Source organism: Zingiber officinale, chromosome 6A (assembly GCF_018446385.1).
Source record: "Zingiber officinale cultivar Zhangliang chromosome 6A, Zo_v1.1, whole genome shotgun sequence".
NCBI lineage: Eukaryota > Viridiplantae > Streptophyta > Magnoliopsida > Zingiberales > Zingiberaceae > Zingiber > Zingiber officinale.
This window is the reverse complement of record NC_055997.1, coordinates 110210434-110228382: the sequence shown is the minus strand read 5'-3', so window position 1 is coordinate 110228382 and position 17949 is coordinate 110210434. Positions and strand designations below refer to the sequence as shown.

General features: G+C 34.3%; 3 protein-coding genes across 3 annotated transcripts; 1 reads left to right on the top strand and 2 right to left on the bottom strand.

Annotated features, from left to right (window-relative positions):
• Window positions 1-1772: 1772 nt before the first annotated feature.
• On the bottom strand, window positions 1773-7436 carry LOC121995143. Its single transcript, XM_042548963.1, has 8 exons — window positions 7427-7436; window positions 5578-5830; window positions 3271-3328; window positions 2883-3191; window positions 2757-2805; window positions 2576-2670; window positions 2356-2477; window positions 1773-2063 (listed from the first exon to the last, which is right to left on the bottom strand). The coding sequence occupies exons 1-8, from the start codon at window positions 7434-7436 to the stop codon at window positions 2006-2008; spliced, it is 954 nt and encodes a 317-aa protein (XP_042404897.1). The 3' UTR covers window positions 1773-2005.
• A 745-nt stretch (window positions 7437-8181) lies between these two features.
• Window positions 8182-12461, bottom strand: LOC121997414 (E3 ubiquitin-protein ligase MIEL1-like). Its single transcript, XM_042551809.1, has 12 exons — window positions 12327-12461; window positions 12127-12214; window positions 12008-12040; window positions 11899-11931; window positions 11739-11816; window positions 11617-11660; window positions 11489-11529; window positions 10228-10310; window positions 10028-10119; window positions 9868-9937; window positions 9090-9128; window positions 8182-8492 (listed from the first exon to the last, which is right to left on the bottom strand). Exons 1-12 carry the CDS (start codon window positions 12386-12388, stop codon window positions 8364-8366), a joined length of 792 nt encoding a protein of 263 aa, XP_042407743.1. The 5' UTR covers window positions 12389-12461; the 3' UTR covers window positions 8182-8363.
• Window positions 12462-16636: 4175 nt separating this feature from the next.
• LOC121994304 (CASP-like protein 1E1) lies at window positions 16637-17489 on the top strand. Its single transcript, XM_042548388.1, has 2 exons — window positions 16637-16990; window positions 17087-17489. The coding sequence occupies exons 1-2, from the start codon at window positions 16665-16667 to the stop codon at window positions 17424-17426; spliced, it is 666 nt and encodes a 221-aa protein (XP_042404322.1). The 5' UTR covers window positions 16637-16664; the 3' UTR covers window positions 17427-17489.
• Window positions 17490-17949: the final 460 nt, after the last annotated feature.

The window sequence follows — 17949 nt, the reverse complement described above, 5'->3', positions numbered from 1 at the left end:
AACTGGATGAATACATAAAACTTGATTTCATATGATTATTATCTTTCTAAGTTCATCCATAGTTTGTTGAATAACGATTCTACGCAGAATCGATTTAGGGTCAGGATCAGATCGGTCGGGATCGGATCGTAGAATCGTATGATCCTACCAAAAAACCTTAAAATCTTATCATGCATGATTAATAATTAGAAAAATACATAAAAAACTCATTTACATATAAATAGATAACTAATTTTGCATATATATACAATCATTTACACTCAACACCTCACATTACATTACTATATGTACAAATTTAAATTAACTAGTAATTTAACTACCATTCTCACATAGTAATAATATTTATATTTTCATATTATAAAATAAAAGAATATAAAATTTCTATTAAAATAATAATAATAACACATTCAATGTCAAAAATATTTCCTTGGTTTATAAGGTGATCCAATTTAAAAACCAACAAAGCACCTAACATACATAACGAAAGATATTGAATCATTTGATTCAAATATGAATGTCGGAAATAATCTTCTAAAGACTGATTGATGTCACACAATACTAGACAATATACATCCAAAAACTCATCATTTTGGGGAAAAGAATTGATAGAATATTATTGATAAAAAACTAACTCAAAAATAATTAAACATATGTTTAAATAATTTAAAACCCTAACAAGAAGGAAAAAAAATAATAAAAAAAGATTAAATCTTCTGAGCATTAAAAAAGGATTTAAATAATATTTTTTTGATTTTGAAATAGGGTGGTTAAGGATAAACTTTGAAATTTATTAAAGATCTCTGAACGAGCTTTGATTTGATATATTATAGGCCCCCTAGTTCAATCCGAGTCAAAAGTTATGATCTCTTAAAGCTTCCACATATCCTGCTCCGATTCTACTCCGATCCTGTTATGATCCTACCGATTCTGTTCCGATACTACCGATCTTGCTGCAATCCTACTCAAAACTTAATTCTGCACAATCCTGGATCGATTTTGGGTTTCCGAATCGTAGGATCGTACAATCCTACGATTCGGATCGCGATTTGCAAACCATGGGTCCACCAATCTGTTTTGATCAAAATCGGTTGATAGATCTAGAGAGTGATTTTTGTTCAAAAAATCATTGCTTTTAATATATTATTATCCAAATTGATGTTTGAGAACATGGATATAATTAGGAGAACTGGACGAGTACATAGGATCTAATTTCATGTTATTCCGAGCTCTCTAGGTTAGCCAATTTTAATATGGATTTGATTGAAATCATTTGATAGATCTAGAAAGTTTGGAATGACATGAAACTAAATCTTATATTTTCAACTAGTTCTCCTAATTATATTTATGCCCTCAAATATTGATTTAATAAATTATATTAAAATCAATGATTTTTTACGTTTTAGTTTATTGCCGGGAGTTTTTTAATGTTTAGTTGCTGCGAACTGTTACACTTTATTTATTGATTTGGATGATGAGAGTGGGCTAGAACTGAGAGATACAGCAAGAAAACCTTCTTTTGGTAAACTTATTTGGTGATGATTTTGTTTTATTCCAATACTGTTCTGAACCATAGATTAAGGGAAATTGCTTCAAGTTGTTGAGGATGAAGATTTATTTTGAACCTTGAAATGAGAAATTCCATTGCTCAAATTCTTATTTATTTATTTATTTATTTGTCAAAGGTTGTCCATGCATCAAAACATTTTGTACCATTGGTAAAAAAACACTTAAACCTTCTCTCGTGGACAAGACACACTGGTTTAATATGCAATCTACAATGCTATCCTGGTTCCTTGACTCATCAATCATTCATTCTGTTATTCAATTTACAAAAATATGAGTAATTATAGTTCATTTTTATCCAGAATGAACATGTAGCTACGAATAGAGATGGGGTCAGTGAAGCCAGAGAATTCTTATGCCCGTTCATCCAAGGCTCTAGGGACAACAAGACAGAGGAGAGAAAAAAAATACAGATGTGTCTGTTATGAAAGAAATTGAACTTCTAGCATTCTGAGGGAACCCTGCATGCCAATCCCTTGATAGCATGTTTGCACTGAAACCTATAAAAGATGAACTTGTCAGATCAACTTGCAGATGAACAATTGCAATGGAATGCAGAGAAACGCAATCAGCACAGAGTAGGAAGATGGTGTGGGTTGAATTTCTCTTTAATACTGTTAACGTTTTTTCCATTAGAATTAACACTAGCGGCAATCATCTAGTGGCTAAGTTTCTCTTCATGAAAAAGTATGATGTCAATCTTATAAATTCGAGGAAAAGATGACTAAATGAGATTGATGCTTCACGTAACTACAGGTAAAACAAATGCTTAACAAGTTGGGGTCTACTTACCACATCACATCATTTTCATTTGAATTCGGACATGTAGAGATAGAAGCTAGTGATGTATTGTCTGAACTGCTAGTGGGAGGTATTGGAACCTTGCACTTTATATGTAATTTGAGCGGTACTACCTGTAATGATGCAAACAAGTTAAAAGTTTTTACAATCTGAGACAGAATTGACGGATATAATATCGGCATATTATCAATAGTATAGGATATTGAGTTACCTTGCTGCTAAATCTAAAATCACGCTTAGGCAAAAAATGGAGCGGCAGTCTGAAAGTTGAGTAACTTCTGACCAACAAGAACAGCTTAGATGGGCCTACAAAGAACTCAGAGTTGATGCTAAGTGGGAGTGCTTACTGTTATCTTCATTAGAGTAGAAAATAGGCAAATTAAGTGGCAAACCTATTAAAGAAAAGCTTCCTACACCAGCTGATATTAAAGCTCTAATAGACTGGTCGTGAAAATCAAGTTAGCAGAGTTAAGAAATGCAAATGAACAACTAGCTATATAGTTACACAAAAGACCAACCTTTTTGGCAATGAAATCTGCAACTTTACTCTTGGTGGATTCAGTAGCTCTACCAAAATCAAGTTTTCCTCCATTGAATACTAGCTGATACACATGTTGAGGCCTTATAAGACTTCCTCCAAGAACCAAAATAACTTCTTGTATGTCGGGCATTTCGTCTAGAGCTAGTTGAAGTGCTGAAAGTAAAGCAGAAATTTTACATGTCACTTTTTCCATCCTTCTTATCCCTTGCTTAATCTCTCTTTTCCTTAGGTTATGTTTCCGCCTATCAGATGCCTTTGTTGCATTTGGTGAAAGACATGTCTCTTCCTAAAATAAGAAGCTTCATCAGATGAAATAAATTGACCACATGAGAACCTGTCCAGCACACACTGAATATTTCACCTACCAAAGTTTTATAGTCTTCCTTCAGAGCTTCATATTCATTTTCAATGTGCTGCAGAATCCTGAACAGGAAGAGGAACATCAAGAAATTTTTTGATTCATGTTCAATTGATAAGGAATTTAAGTCTTGTAAAGTTGCAAATCCACTTTTAGCAAAACTGACAAAACATATCATTTATCTAATGCTAAGTGGTCCGCATGCTCACACCAAATAACAGACAAGGATGTTCAATTGGTGTAGAGTTACAAAAGGTTAAGCTTCATCCTGATTAACACTCTGCGCCAAGTAGTATAGTTTCTATTATGCAATAAAAAGAAAATATGAAACTTTGCTAGAGATCTCTGGCCTTCTTCTAACTGATTTATCACAATAGCACATTATTGTTGGTGCAATTAGCTCTTGGTTTAAGTTAACAATGGTACAAATTGGATTTTGATATTCGAACAATATATTTGTGTTTGACTAATATGATGGATGATTAGAGAAGATGTGACGAGTAGGTTAAGGTGATTGGATACTTGAATTTGGAAAAAAAATTAAGTGGGTCGATGTTGACTAGATGTTTGACGACGAAGGAAGTCCTAACGGCCAAAGAGGATTGGATGTTGGGCAAGTAAAGAAGTCCAAGCCGTGAAAAAATTGCTGGATGCTTAGTAGTGAAGTAAGTTCTAAGAGGTTAAGAAGAACCGGATGTTGAGCAAGTGAGGAAATTTAAGCAGGTCTAGGAGGATTAGATGCTTGACAATGGTGAACTTGATAATGATGAAAGTCTTGGAAAGTCAAGAGTGATTGAATGCTAAACAAAGTTGAAGTCCCATAGTAATAGTTTCTAGGCATTGGAAATTTTGAAAACAAGGAATCCCTTGGCACAAGAAGGTTCTAATAAGTCAAGGTTGACTTGTACTAAGCAAATGTGAAAGTCCCATAGATTTAGAGTCTCTTGGCACGACATGGATTCAACCTTGGTATGAATAGAATTAGAGTGCAAGTCAACTGGTGAAGAGGAGCATTGTTTAGACAAATTTGGGGTATTTGCAATCGATTGATAGTGTAATTGTAGTTGATTGAAGAACCTAAAACTACAAAGTTGTAGTTTGGATGAATATAAAGTTTGAAGTAGTTGACTGGTCTGATGAGGATATCAATCAATTGGTAGAGTCCATTAGCCCATCGACTCAGGTTAATTGCAAGCAAATATAATATTTATCAATCGACTAACCAATCGACTTAAGTTATTTATCAACAACCAAAATGTTTGCTAGTCGACTGAAAATGATAATAGCAATTCTAAAATAGGTATTTGTGAATGACCTAAGATGCGGATAAAGCTATAACAACACTTGAATTTTGAAGGGCTATAATGGAGCAATGGAGTAGAAGGCAACAAGTAGTCAACTGGAAGATAACAAAATAGTCAACTAATTGGTGGATGGGTTTTATCGAAGTTTCGTTCACTAGTGGATCCAGAGAAAGTATTGTTACATTGTTGGGCTACATTGAGCATCCTATATAACAAAACAAACAAGAGATATTTGATTATAATTTTGTTTACTACATTAGTTTGTATTTAGTTGCATTTGTGTGTTTATTGTAAGAAATTTCTTCGTCCACGTAAGATATTCAAAGAGGAAAAAAAAGTGATGGTGGTATCAGAAGTTATCATACAATGGAATAGAAATGAAAGGTTCTTAACCATGCCCTCCCTCACCCACCCAGTAGCTCTTTGTAATCCAAAAATTGTAACCTAGTTGATATTTTCATGCTTTATGTAAAAGAACGAAATCAGTAACCCATGTGGTAAATGGTGACAGATCACCCAATCACCCCAGCCTCAGGATGAGATGAAGGGAGTAAATCATCATCATTGAGTGGACTTTTTAGGTGAGAGGGATTACGAAACCAGTAACCCAGTAACATAGGATGGTGTTGGTGATTAGTTGTAGTCTTCAAACACAGCATAGTAGGGAACAGTTCAGCTTTTCAAATTTCTACTTTTACAGCACAAATCTCCGCAAACCAAAGAGATTCCAAGGAACCCAATCCTGAATTGAAGAAAGGTCCCCAACCTCTGCAGCAAAACCTAATCACAATCAAGAACTAAAAGAAGGCTAAAACTATGAAATTTCCGCACAAATATACACGACGTTCGACAATCCTACACCCGATTGCACACTTGGTTAGTTGGTTATCCCGATCAAAGAAGATGTTCGAACTATCCCTTCTAACAACAATCAGAAGGAAAAGAAATTGCAAGCGAAAAGAACCATAAGAAGCAAACAAATGAGGGGGTTTAGGGTTTCGGAAGCTTACGAGGGGATCTGGTGGTGGATGTAGAGAACAAACCCGAGGATCTCCTTGACGACGTGGAAGATATCGGATCTCCCCAGCCCCTCCGCCGCCTCCGCCCCGATCTCCATAAGCCCTATCCCTCGTCCGCTGGATTCGCCGTCTTTCCAATGTGAGCGTCGAGGACGAAGAGCCGCAACGCCCTGCAGTTTCTCCGCTTGTTTGTTTGCTTCCAGATTTGAAATTTGAATCCAACAGAGGAGATAAAGCAACGAACCTACCGGTCCGGTTTCTCACTATGGTTGATACTGGCAAATTACTACGTAAGTTTCTAAAATATTTAAATCACGAATTTTAATTTAAAGTTATTAAATCACATATTCGATACTATTTTTTATCTCTGTTATAGTGATACCGGCAAATTACTACGTAAGTTTCTAAAATATTTAAATCACGAATTTTAATTTAAAGTTATTAAATCACATATTCGATACTATTTTTTATCTCTGTTAGTGTAGCAATTGATTACTATATTATAATAATCGATTTGGGATATTATTTATCAACACAGTAAATTTCTTAATTCATTGTTACAACGTAGTAATCAGTTAAGAATTTATTTTATATTTTAAAAAATTATTATTATCAATGTAGTATGATTGATGTAATCAAAAAATCTGACGATTTCATATAATTTCGAGTTCTTTAATTTATTAGTAAGTTTTGACAAAAATTGATTTATAGATCTAGAAAGTAATTCGTATTCAAAAAAAAAAAATATTACTCTCAATATAACGTGTCAAATTGATGTTTGAGAAAATAGATATAATCAGTAGAATTAGATGAATTATGAGGCATAGTTTCACATCATTTCAAATTCTCTAAGTCCATTAATTAATTTTAACATAGATTTAATTGAAATCAACAAATGAATTTAGAGAGTGAATGATATGAAATTAAATTCTATGTATTCATCTAATTCTCTTAATTATATTTGTATCTTTGAATATTAATTTGATTCACTATATTTTTCAATTTGAATCAAATTTTTTAATTATTAAAAAATTTAATCCATTGCTACATTAGCAATCCATTAATTTTTTTTAATAATTAAAATTTTTGATTCGACTTGAAAAAAATATAATATTCTAAATTGATATTTGATGACATAAATATAATTAAAAATTAGATGAATACATGAGATTTAGTTTCATATCATTTCAAACTCTCTAGGTCCATCAGCCGATTTTGACAAAATCTAAATCAAAATCGACTGATAGATCTAGAGAGTTAGGAATGAAATGAAATTATGTATTATGTGTTCGTCTAATTTTTATAATAATATTCATATCCTCAAATATCAATTTGACAAACTATACTAAAAGCAGTATTTTCAACATGAATCGAATCAATTCATAATGAAAAAATCATTACGTTCATTATAGTATGTCAAATTAATATTTGAAAGCGTGTATATAATCAAAAGTACTTGATGAGATCTGATTTCATATTATTCCGAGTTCTTTAGATCAATTAGTCAGTTTTAGTTTGGATTTGGCTGAAACCTATTTATAGATTTAAAGAGTTCAGAATGATACAAAACTAAGTTTTATGTGTTAGTCTAATTTTACTTATTATATCTATAATCTTAAACATAAATTTAATCAATTATATTAAAAACAGTGAGTTTTTAAACATAAAATAATTTTAAAATTAGAATACGGGATTTAGATCTTTTAAAAATTTATTCGGTAATTTGCTGTTATACTGAACTTCATAAAACCGGCCGGAACTCGACTTGGTTTAATGGATTTAAAATAAATATAAAACGTAGGCCGTAACATAAACTATAATATATTATCGAAGGGCAAACTTCTGCGCATGTGATCGAGTTCCCTATCGAATAAGAGTTTAAATTTTATGAACATATTATATTTGAGTTTTGAAAATTTTATGATGTTGGAACTTCATATACGCTTTTTAATTTGGACACTGCCAAATGCTTAAAATATGTTTAGTTATAATGAATTTTTTTATAATTTTTAAGGTCATTATTATGAAAGATATTCAAATAATATTATAACAAATTAATTATATCTTTTCTCACCTAATTTCATATTTAATTTTTAAAAATTATCTCTCTATATATATTAATGATTAATTATATTTCTAAAATGATATATATTACCCTTTAGATTTATTTTCTAGCCGACCACTAACCATTTAGATTTACCGTTTTAATTTATACTAATAGCCTTGGAATCAAGTCGATCATTTCTAGACTAACTGGATATTTAAATTACCAAAAAAAAAATTACCGGTGGAGAAGAAAAATGCTGCATCATAAATTGCAGCTGGGTTGCTTTTTCTACACTGACGTTGTTTACTTGGAAGGAGAGGAGAAGATCACGACCAATTTCGCCACTAGTTTTTTTTTAAGTTAATCAGCTGCACTTATCTATGTGGAATTTGTTAAATTCTAATGAGTGGAAATGATAAATAAATAGATAAATTGAGAACTCCTCAAGAGCAAAGTGAAAATGGTATTCTTCATTACCCAGCACTAAAATCCCGGTGAAAAAAAAGTGCAACCTATAAAATCAGATGCAAAATAAAGAGACACTTGAATTAGTAATGAAAATATAAAATTAATCCTTTTTTCTTTTAAAAAAAAGGAATCAAATTCAAACAGAAGTAGTTTCAATGTGGAGGCAGAATAAAGGAATGGCCTCTTCTGATTTGTATCAAGGGATAAAATTCCTTGAATAAATGTTCTTAAATTCTTCGTGCTTATGATGAGGAAGGAGAGGCTACAGAGCAGGAACAGGTGGAGTAGAGATTGTCCTGGTGTTGTAGGATTTGCAGTGGTTGCACTTGTGTCCTACGATGTGGAACAGCACTTCCGAAACATCGTTACAGTCATTGCAAAGAATCCAAACCTGCACTCAAAAAGGGAGTCAGGTATTATTGTTATGCAGGTTGAGAAATTTAACACAGCTTACAATACCTTCCACAAACAAATATGCAATGTAGAGTTTATAACAGCTTGCAAATTGGAAAGATGAGATGAACGTTGAATCAAAGTGTCGGTGTTAACCAACACAAGTATAAAGTATGAGAGCAAATAGCCGGATGGATCCAGCATTATTTTTTTCCCTTTAGCAGCAATGTAGTGCAGAAGTTGAAAAGGTGAAAGAATAACAGGCTACTGTAGGCGAAGACAATCATATGAGTACGAGTATCAGCATTTTCTTATACTATCAGAACGCAGATATGATTTTATCCATTTATGTAAATAGGAAACCGAACACGAGAATTCTGTGATTTTAATCAGACTCTAGATTGGCATGTGTGTATAACATCACTATTCAAATCGAACTCAAACTCGGGTTATTAGGACACCTAAACCTGATTTAAATGGGTAGGGAATCTATGGAAACACCGTAGGCATCCTCAAAAGGTGGCAAAAAAAGAATTATCATTTATAACAAAAAGGAACATTCAACTATGTTGTGGCAGATATAACAAAAATGAACCTTGTAGCGATACTCGTCAGGCATGATCGTTGTTGCTATCTGCAAAATGTAGAAGCTCCCTTGTTAGTATAGTGTACTTCCACAGGACTAGTTACTAATAGAGCTCATAGGAAGATTTTATTCTAGATTAAGAGACATAAATACAATAATACAAATAATGTTTATGTGATAAAAACCAAACATATGGAGACAAAAATTGTCGATCCCCAAAATAATTTTTTTTTGTTCCAGACATGTACACAAGTGAAAAAATAACAAGCAAAAGATACAGCCCAGATAAAAGAAATCTCAAAGCAGTAAAAATTGTTTCAGCTTTAATATGCGCAGTGTCTCAAGCTAGACACAAAATACAAGGAACCAGTAAAAACATTTTAAGCTTTTGATGCAAAAGGAGAAGAAGAAACATTATTTATCAAAACCATCAAATAAAATGAATATTAGAAAATAAGTATAAAGTATATGCACCAGAAGAGAATCCTATGGGCCCAATCAATACTAATTACCTAAATCATTAAGCCAAAGCAGTAACAAAATTAAAACATCGAGAACAAGAAAAAATGCCTTTTTCAGTGCCTTTCCACATGGAGTATGGTAATTAAACAACCATCAATCCAATAAAACTATTTGCTTCTATGTTATGTTTTTTAAGACAGTTTTAAACTTGACTAACAAATATCGCAAAAAATTAAGTGAATTCTACACACGACATAGGATGTACTTAGATAGTGGAAAGGATGTAGGAAGAAAACTTGTACAACATCAAATGTCATCATCATACCTCTTCGTCTAATTTTTTCCAGTACTTTGACATGTCGCAAACTGACTTAGAGCATACTGGACAAGAGTATCTAGTGACATGTCAGAAACAAACAGATTTAGTATCTTAGTTAAAAAGAATGCAACTGAGCGCAAGGCACGAGAAGAGGTGAGGGGCATACTTATTATGTGTCAACATCTCACTATAACAGTCCATATGAAGGGTGTGCCCGCAATTTAGAACTCTTGTCTCTTTCAATGAATCGAAAAGATACTGCAAAGCAGATTCAATTATCAAAATATTAACAAATGTAGTGGATATTTCACAACTAAGGTTTTTGAGTGACAATTTTGGTTTGTCCCAAACCGCATGTTCACAAACCTCATAACAGATGGGACAATTGTGCCTCATTGAATTCTCTATGCAAAAATGCTTATTGAGTAATTCAGTTGAGTAGCAAGATCCTGCATCAGTTTACTTCTTAGTAGGAAACAACTCATACAACTAGGCAAAGAACTCACATTGTAACTAAAAGCATGGAACCACTACCACAAACATTAAAACTATTATCACGTGGGCATACAACAAACAGACAAAATTGCATGTACGAATTAGTATTTTTAAACTAGTTAATTTGGCATCATGTAATTCAAGCAACGATACAAAATGGCATATAGTTTATTAGATTGATCCAATAATCTCAGTGTTATGGTGAAGAGATTAACTCCAGTTGTACGAAGTAGTGCATCACATTACATAATCTATAGGAAAGTTTTCAACTGATTCAATGCAATTATTGTCCCACCTTGACTCAGAAGATGTGTATGTACCAGAGACAAGTTCTCAGATGATGTCTACGAGTTATGTACCCCACAAAACTCTTACTGATTGTTGTAGAACCCATATAATTCATGTTCTCTGAACTCCTCAAAAACCTTAAGGAAGTACAACAAAATAACTAGACAACCAGCTCATATTATACCAAACAGCTAATTACTTGGGTAAACTATACTCGAATGACTGATGGAGTGTTCATGTTTATATTTTCTAAATAAATATAAGAGTTTTTCTGCTGTTTTATATGTTTTGCAGGCCTCAAAAATTTTGTTTTTCTCTAAGCAAATGTGAATTCAAATTCCAACCAAATTCTTCCAGAATTCCTCAGGGAACTAATTGTTAGCTACTACTCTCCAAAGAGAGCATAGAACATAGGAATGGACAATAAATCATTTTGGCACAGCAACAATAATCTAGTTTCAAATCAAAATATGTAGCTACTACTGTTCGTGAGAAGTAGAAGAGCCACATCTAGTTAAGATGCATGTCTTTATTAAGCACGATAGTGGCTTTAGGGAAGGAATGTATGCTCCAAGGCTGATGTCAAAAGTGTCTTTCTCTTGTTAGTCTATTATGGTCAAATTTGAAATACAATATAGCTGTCTGAGAAGAAACAGAATTAAAAAAATAGGCTTGGGTTTCAAGGTCAAATGGGTTTCTATAACTTTATTCCCAACCAATACATATTCCATTCAAGTCCATTTTTTCTGGAGCTGAAGAGTGAAGACTCAGCATTCTTGATCCATTAATCACGATGAAACAATGAAATAAGCTAGCTGCAAAATATTGGATGGTGCTAGCATACCACACTTCTTGCAGTGGAAGAAATTCTCTCTACCTCCAACTCTGCTCAACAAAATTTCATCAACCGACCACACTAGAAAGAATGGGAAAAAAAAATACAATATGAAACATTACAGCACTACTTACTACCTACAGATTCCACAATCATTGCAGTGATATTGACCCTTTTCCACCTACAACAACAAGGGTCAAACATTGTCAAGCCTGAGCTGCTTTCCACTTAATGTTTACGCAACAAAATTGAATCTCACATCATCGTCAAAGAATTTGCACACATCACAGTAATATTCCCCCATATTGACCCCGCAGTTAGAGCACGCTTGTCCAACCTGAACAAAAAGAGAGCATCAAGCATGCGCTTATACCATTCTTCAGCTCAATCAAAAGTAACTTTAAATCTATATCCCATACCGGCTGCTCGGTGTCGCAGACCAAGCAAATAACCTACAAAACACAATCCAAATTCAAACAACAAACAGAAAATCCAACATATACACTGGAGAAGACGATAGACATTTACTTGCTGGACATCCTGACGGCAAAGTTCGTGTCTCTGCGGCCAGCGAATAATAATAAATCAAAATGGGACGGATCGAGAAAAATACAATTTTTAAATAATGCAAAAAGACCGAATTTTACGGCGGTTTCATTGTGGCAGTGGCGGCAATTGAAAACCTCGTTGCAACAAGGGGCTCGGATCTTGCATCGCCTCCTGTAGTGGATGCACCTGCAAGGAATCCATTTTTTCCCCAAAAAAATAAATCGAATCGATCAAATCAACTCAAATCAAAAGCCACAAGGGGACAAAGCTAAATCGAGGAAGGAGGAAGAATCAATACCCGAACTCCATCTTTCCGAACCCTAGGCGGGAGTCGTCGGGATGGGCGGCAGCGCTCGCCATGGATCGACGGAGCAGCAGAACGCGCCGGTGGGGAAAGTATTCAATTATCACGAGATTTATAAATTCGTAGCTATACGCTGGAAAAAACAAACAAAAGGCTGGAAAAAGTTAATTGAGAATTTTTCACTTTTGCCCACTAAAGTTTCATTAAATTTTTACTTCACCTCTTGTAGATTAAAATATATCAATGTCACACTTAGAGTTCCTAATTCCACCTTAAATAAATTAAACATTTGTGGGTAAGTTTAATATTTGACTTACTTAAACTTTGTTTGTTAATTCAATGTATCAATTAAATAATTTATTATAAATAAATAAACAAATTTGAATATATACATATATATAATATTATATTTATAGGGGTAAAATGGTATCTTTATGAAGCCATAGGTGAAGGGCAAATTTAATAAATGGTGAGGGGCAGAGTGAAATTTCGTTGTTATCTTTCGAATTGTTTAATAACGGTTTAACGGGATTTCATTTCTTTCTCAGAGGCTTATCTAAATTGCTATTGGTGAATAATTTCCGGGCCCCAAAGAAATGAAACAAAACGACGGGTAGAAGACGTAGAAGTAAAGAAAGCATTTATTATTTAAAAAAAAAAGATTGGTAAGATGAAGAAGCAAGGAACCGCCGACTACCTAGCCAATGAGAAAATTTATTATTGAAAAATAAATTAATTATTTAAAAAAACATACACATATCAGAGAAAAAAAATTAAAAATTATTTGGTGAGCAAAGACGTGATAGGAAAGCAATATAGTAAGATGGGCCTTTGTAAAGATTAAACTGAAATAATAAAACAATCAAATTAATAATTAATTTATCAAGAAAAACAAACATAAAATAAAATAAAAATTGATTGAAAAAAGAGGATAAGATTCTACCTCTGCAATTTAGTTGATTATTATAGAATTTTATCTCTTATATCATATTATAGGACACTTGCGTGCTTGATTATATCAAAAGTAAAAAATTGCAAATAGCCATTTATCTTAATTAATAATAATATATGTAATTTTTTTTAAAAAAAACATGTCAAATTTCTCAAATTGGGCCTCTAAATTTAACTTATTGACAAGTTAACGGAAAAGTTGATGTGTGAGGTGTTGAAAATTAAAGTGATTCTTGGAATTTGAGTTACTCCTTGGAAACCGATGATAACTATTTGGAGCTATAATTATATCATAACTATATCAGGTTAGAAGTGCAAGAGATATACTTGAAATTATAATTATTAATTTTTTCATAATTTATATTATCAATGATTGATTACTAGTAAGTCTATACTGTTTTTTTGAGTATTATTTAATGAGATAAACCCTAAGCATTTGTAATTTAAGTGTTTTTTTTTGTCTTGTCTTCAATCCTCTTTCGTTGTCTTCCTTCATAAGATTAAATGATTTTAATTTTTTCATAATTTATATTATCAATGATTGATTACTAGTAAGTCTAGATTGTTCTTTTTGAGTATAATTTAATAAGATAAACCCTAAGCATTTGTAATTTAAGCGTTTTTTTTTTGTCTTGTCTTCATTTATTACGCAATTTACCTCTTTTGTTGTCTTTCTTCATTTATTTTCTTTTAACGATTTTGGGTCATCAAAATATTTTATATGTTTTAGTGACGCTTGCTCATCACGGATTGGCTGAAGAGTGCTGAAATTTCGTTCTGTTTAAATTTTTCATACAAAAAACTAAGTACAAAACTATTCCTAGCAACTCGCACGTTCGATCAAACATGTGTTTGATCAATCAAGCAAGTTCTTGAATGATCAAAGCACACCTTGATTGAAGTACAAGATCGTTGGCCTCTTGTGTTGGTATTCAAAATCGATATCCAAAATCGACACGAAGAAAACAAAAACAATTACGTAGCGGAATTAAAGAATTAGTTGTACCTTTCTTCGTAGCTAAAGACCTCTTGATTTTCTGTCGTATTTCTCTCCTCTTCTTGGACGTCGTATGGGTGACGATCTACCAAGACAACACCACCCTTCTTTTCTTCTCTTCCAAATCGTCGCCCACAAAAGGAGTCTCTAGGATGGGGCACCTTCTAATCTTCTTCCTTCTTCTTCCTCTTCTTCTTCTTCTTCTTCTTCTCTTCCTCCTCTTCTTCAAGTCGCTGGCCACCAATGGATGGGAAGAGGCGTTGGTCACCAAGGGAAAAGGGGAACCATCGGCCCTAGCCAAGGTGGAGGAGGAAACTGCCAGCCCTTTGCAAGGGAGAGGTTGGCGCCGGCCCTAGGTGGGGAAGAAGGTGGCGCCGGCCACAAGGAGAGAAGAGAATTGGTTGTGCCGTCGGCCCTTTCAAGGGAAGAGGGGCGGCAACCACAAGGAGAGAAGGGAGTTGTGGAGAATTAGAAAGTTAGGTTTTAGGGGTCACATACTACTCCTTTTTATAGATTTGCCGTCGGTTAACAGGAAAGAAAAATTAACAAAATTTTGTTTAGAAAAAATCTAAACAAACTAAGTTAAACCAAACCAAGTTAAGTTAAACCAAACCCGGTTATGGATGGGTGGATGAGATATTTTATATATAGAGGCTACAACAGGGACCTAGAGGAGGAATTGATTTAGGTCTCTCGATGGGCTTGGATTTCCCGTGTTTGCCCCGAACATCCAACTCAAGTCTATCAATAATAACTCATACCACTAAAGGGTTATCATTGAACTACCGCACAAACCTCATATTACAATATGAGCTCATTCTTATTATGAATGTGTTAATGTCCCCGTGTTTAAGATATCATATGTCCGTTAATTAAATGAGTTACTGATAACTCAGTTAATTAACATCTGAGTCCAAGAGTAGTACCACTCAACTTTATTATCATGCCGGACTAAGTCCATCTACATGATTTACATGATAATCCTTATGAGCTTCTCAAGGGGACATCATCAACGTAACCTAAATAATTAGGACACAATTTCCTTTTATAATCAACAACACACCATATGAAGAGTATTATTTTCCAACTTATCGAGTCTATTGATTTAACGGATAAATCTCACCTATTGATAAGTTAAAGAAATAAATACTAAGTATATGTGCTTGTTATTATATAGGGATTAAGAGCACGCACATTCATAATAATTGAGGTTCTGTTCTTTTATATAGTCAGTATAAATCGAACAACCTCAAATGGTCCTGCTCAATACACACATAGTGTACTAGTATAATTTTATAGTTAAGACAAACTAATACCAAATTACACTACAACCGTTTCAATGGTTTGTCCCTATCCATCTTGGTTGTAAGCTACTATTTATAATTTATAAGGAACCGATAACATGATATTCTGTGTGACATCACACACCATATTATCTACAATATAAATTAAATGGATAACTGCATTGACATAAATATAAATATAAAATGTAGACATTTGACCAAAGTAATTCTCATTTCAAAATATTTCAAAACAGATGTTCGTACAAAAAGCTAGATTTATAGTATACATCCCAACATTGGTAAGGTCTTAGCTCGATCTAAATATATAGAATCATATTTTGAATGTTTGATGTCTCATGTTTCATGACCTATGAGGATATTCAGTTGACTAGAGGGTAACAGATTTATTACAATAGATCATAGATTAATTTTCGATGAACGTATATTCTAGAAAAAAAACTCCTCCCACACTAATCACTTGGCAGTGACAACTAAAGTAATAGTGTTTTTCATGAAGAGCCCTTGCAATAGCATTTAAATTGTAAGTGAAATTGATGTAAATCACTAGTTAATTAATGATCAAAATTAATTATTCTTAAATCATCTTAGATCCGATGCATGATTTCGTCAACATTCAAATTGAAAGAAGCTTAAATATTTTAATTTAAGTTGAACATTTTTTTAATCGTCTCCTACACAAACTCAAGTCGAGGTGCATTGATACACACGATGGGCATTAATTACCTGGAACTTAATTGCAGCTGGCATCCCGCTGGGTCAACTGGTTGACTTTGACAATAACGGAAGATTTTTTTAAAAAAAATGGATCAACTACAGTCTACAGATCACGATATTCTTCTTCGTGAAAAATAATGAAAAAACTAGCCGTTGGTTGTGAAGTGGAGAAAAAAAAGGGTTCCAAAAACGTGAGGCCAACGACAGTCCGTCCCGAGATGGAAGAGCGCATGAATGATGCAAGGTTGACTTTGACTTCATCCTTAAGTCAATGCATCCGCCTCTATATATTAATTGATGGTGCCTCGATCGACATCGAGTATACTTTACCATAAGTCTTCTTCTCTCTCATTTCTCCATTACTTGATGGACCAGTCATACACACCTAATGGTGGTTTCGAAGGAGTGCATTACGAGTCCGGCGGTGGCAACGTGGAGTATTCGTCGGCGAAGCAAATGACGACTCCTCCTCCCAGGTACGTTGCCGCCGGATCTCCGACGTCAACGTTGTTCACGATCGGCCTTGTCCTCCGTGGCCTCGTCATCGTGCTGACGTTCGTATCGACGGTGGTGATGGGCGTTGCCAGGGAGAGGGAGAATATCTCACTCGTCGTCAACTATGACCCTATCATCGGCGCCACGGTCTACAATGGGCCCTACACGACCAAGTCGACCTACTCCTCTGCTTTCGTGTGAGACGAGTTCTTTCAACCTTCACCGAGGGCATAGATCCTTTCGTATCTATTAAAAAAAATTGTATATTTTTAATATATTATTAATTGTAACAGATACTTCTTGGTGGCGAACCCGGTGGTGTTCGTCTACTCGGTGGCCTCGCTGGCGACGGCGATCCTGAACAGAGCCGAGTTGAGCGGCGTGCAGTTGCTGCTGACGGTCGGCGACGTGGCGGCGGCGGCGCTGCTGCTCTCGGCGAACGGGGCGGCCGCCGCGATCAGCGTGGTGCTGGCGAACGGGCAGGTGAAGCTGGCGGGATGGACGAAGATATGCCATGTCTACGGCGGGTTCTGCAGCAGAGTCAACGTCGGCGTCGGGCTCTCCACAGTCGCCGCCGCCGCCTACGTGCTGCTGGTGGTTTTCGGGGCCGTCAACCTACGTAGATCTAAATAATTAATTAATTATTTGTTGTATTGAAATTAATCATTGTGGTTTGTTTTGTGAAGGTAGTTAATGGTTGATGATGAATAAATAATGATGGGCAAAAGCCAAATGGGCGTTTTTTTTTTTTTTTTGTTGAAATTTGTTTTGTAAAATAACACATCTCTAATATTGTCGGGAGCTGCCGTTCCAATCTAAATTATAATTTTACAGGACGATGACTTCAAGAAAAAATCATAGTCATAATTTGATCATAATTGAGTAATTCATCCTGATCCATTTTTTTTTATCAGGGATCGGCTCCTGAAGATGAATCTATTTAAGTGTTATATTGGACTATAGCTAAGGGCGGATCCAGAGGGGGGCGGTATCGACGATCACCCTTCTTCTTTTGTTGGTGATGGAATCCCTAGTAGTATGAGGTTTTATCGATGGAGATAGAAAATATCATCCCTTATTTCATGTAAAATTCATCCCGCTATACATGAATTCTTGAATCCGTCACAGACTATAACCCAGCCCAACAGGCCGAAAG

Excerpts from the sequence above, each read along its gene's own strand:
- LOC121995143 (XM_042548963.1), bottom strand. Across the intron at positions 3,329-5,577 it reads ATCCACCACCAGATCCCCTC|GATTCTGCAGCACATTGAAA; the intron begins GTAAGCTTCCGA and ends CTTCCTGTTCAG. Across the intron at positions 3,192-3,270 it reads AGGAAGACTATAAAACTTTG|GAAGAGACATGTCTTTCACC; the intron begins GTAGGTGAAATA and ends TTCTTATTTTAG.
- LOC121994304 (XM_042548388.1), top strand. The coding sequence starts at position 16,665 with ATGGACCAGTCATACACACCTAATGGTGGTTTCGAAGGAGTGCATTAC. Across the intron at positions 16,991-17,086 it reads ACCTACTCCTCTGCTTTCGT|ATACTTCTTGGTGGCGAACC; the intron begins GTGAGACGAGTT and ends TAATTGTAACAG.
- LOC121997414 (XM_042551809.1), bottom strand. The coding sequence starts at position 12,388 with ATGGCGAGCGCTGCCGCCCATCCCGACGACTCCCGCCTAGGGTTCGGA. Across the intron at positions 11,661-11,738 it reads GCAAATTCTTTGACGATGAT|GTGGAAAAGGGTCAATATCA; the intron begins GTGAGATTCAAT and ends TTGTTGTTGTAG. Across the intron at positions 10,120-10,227 it reads ATTGTCCCATCTGTTATGAG|TATCTTTTCGATTCATTGAA; the intron begins GTTTGTGAACAT and ends TCTGCTTTGCAG.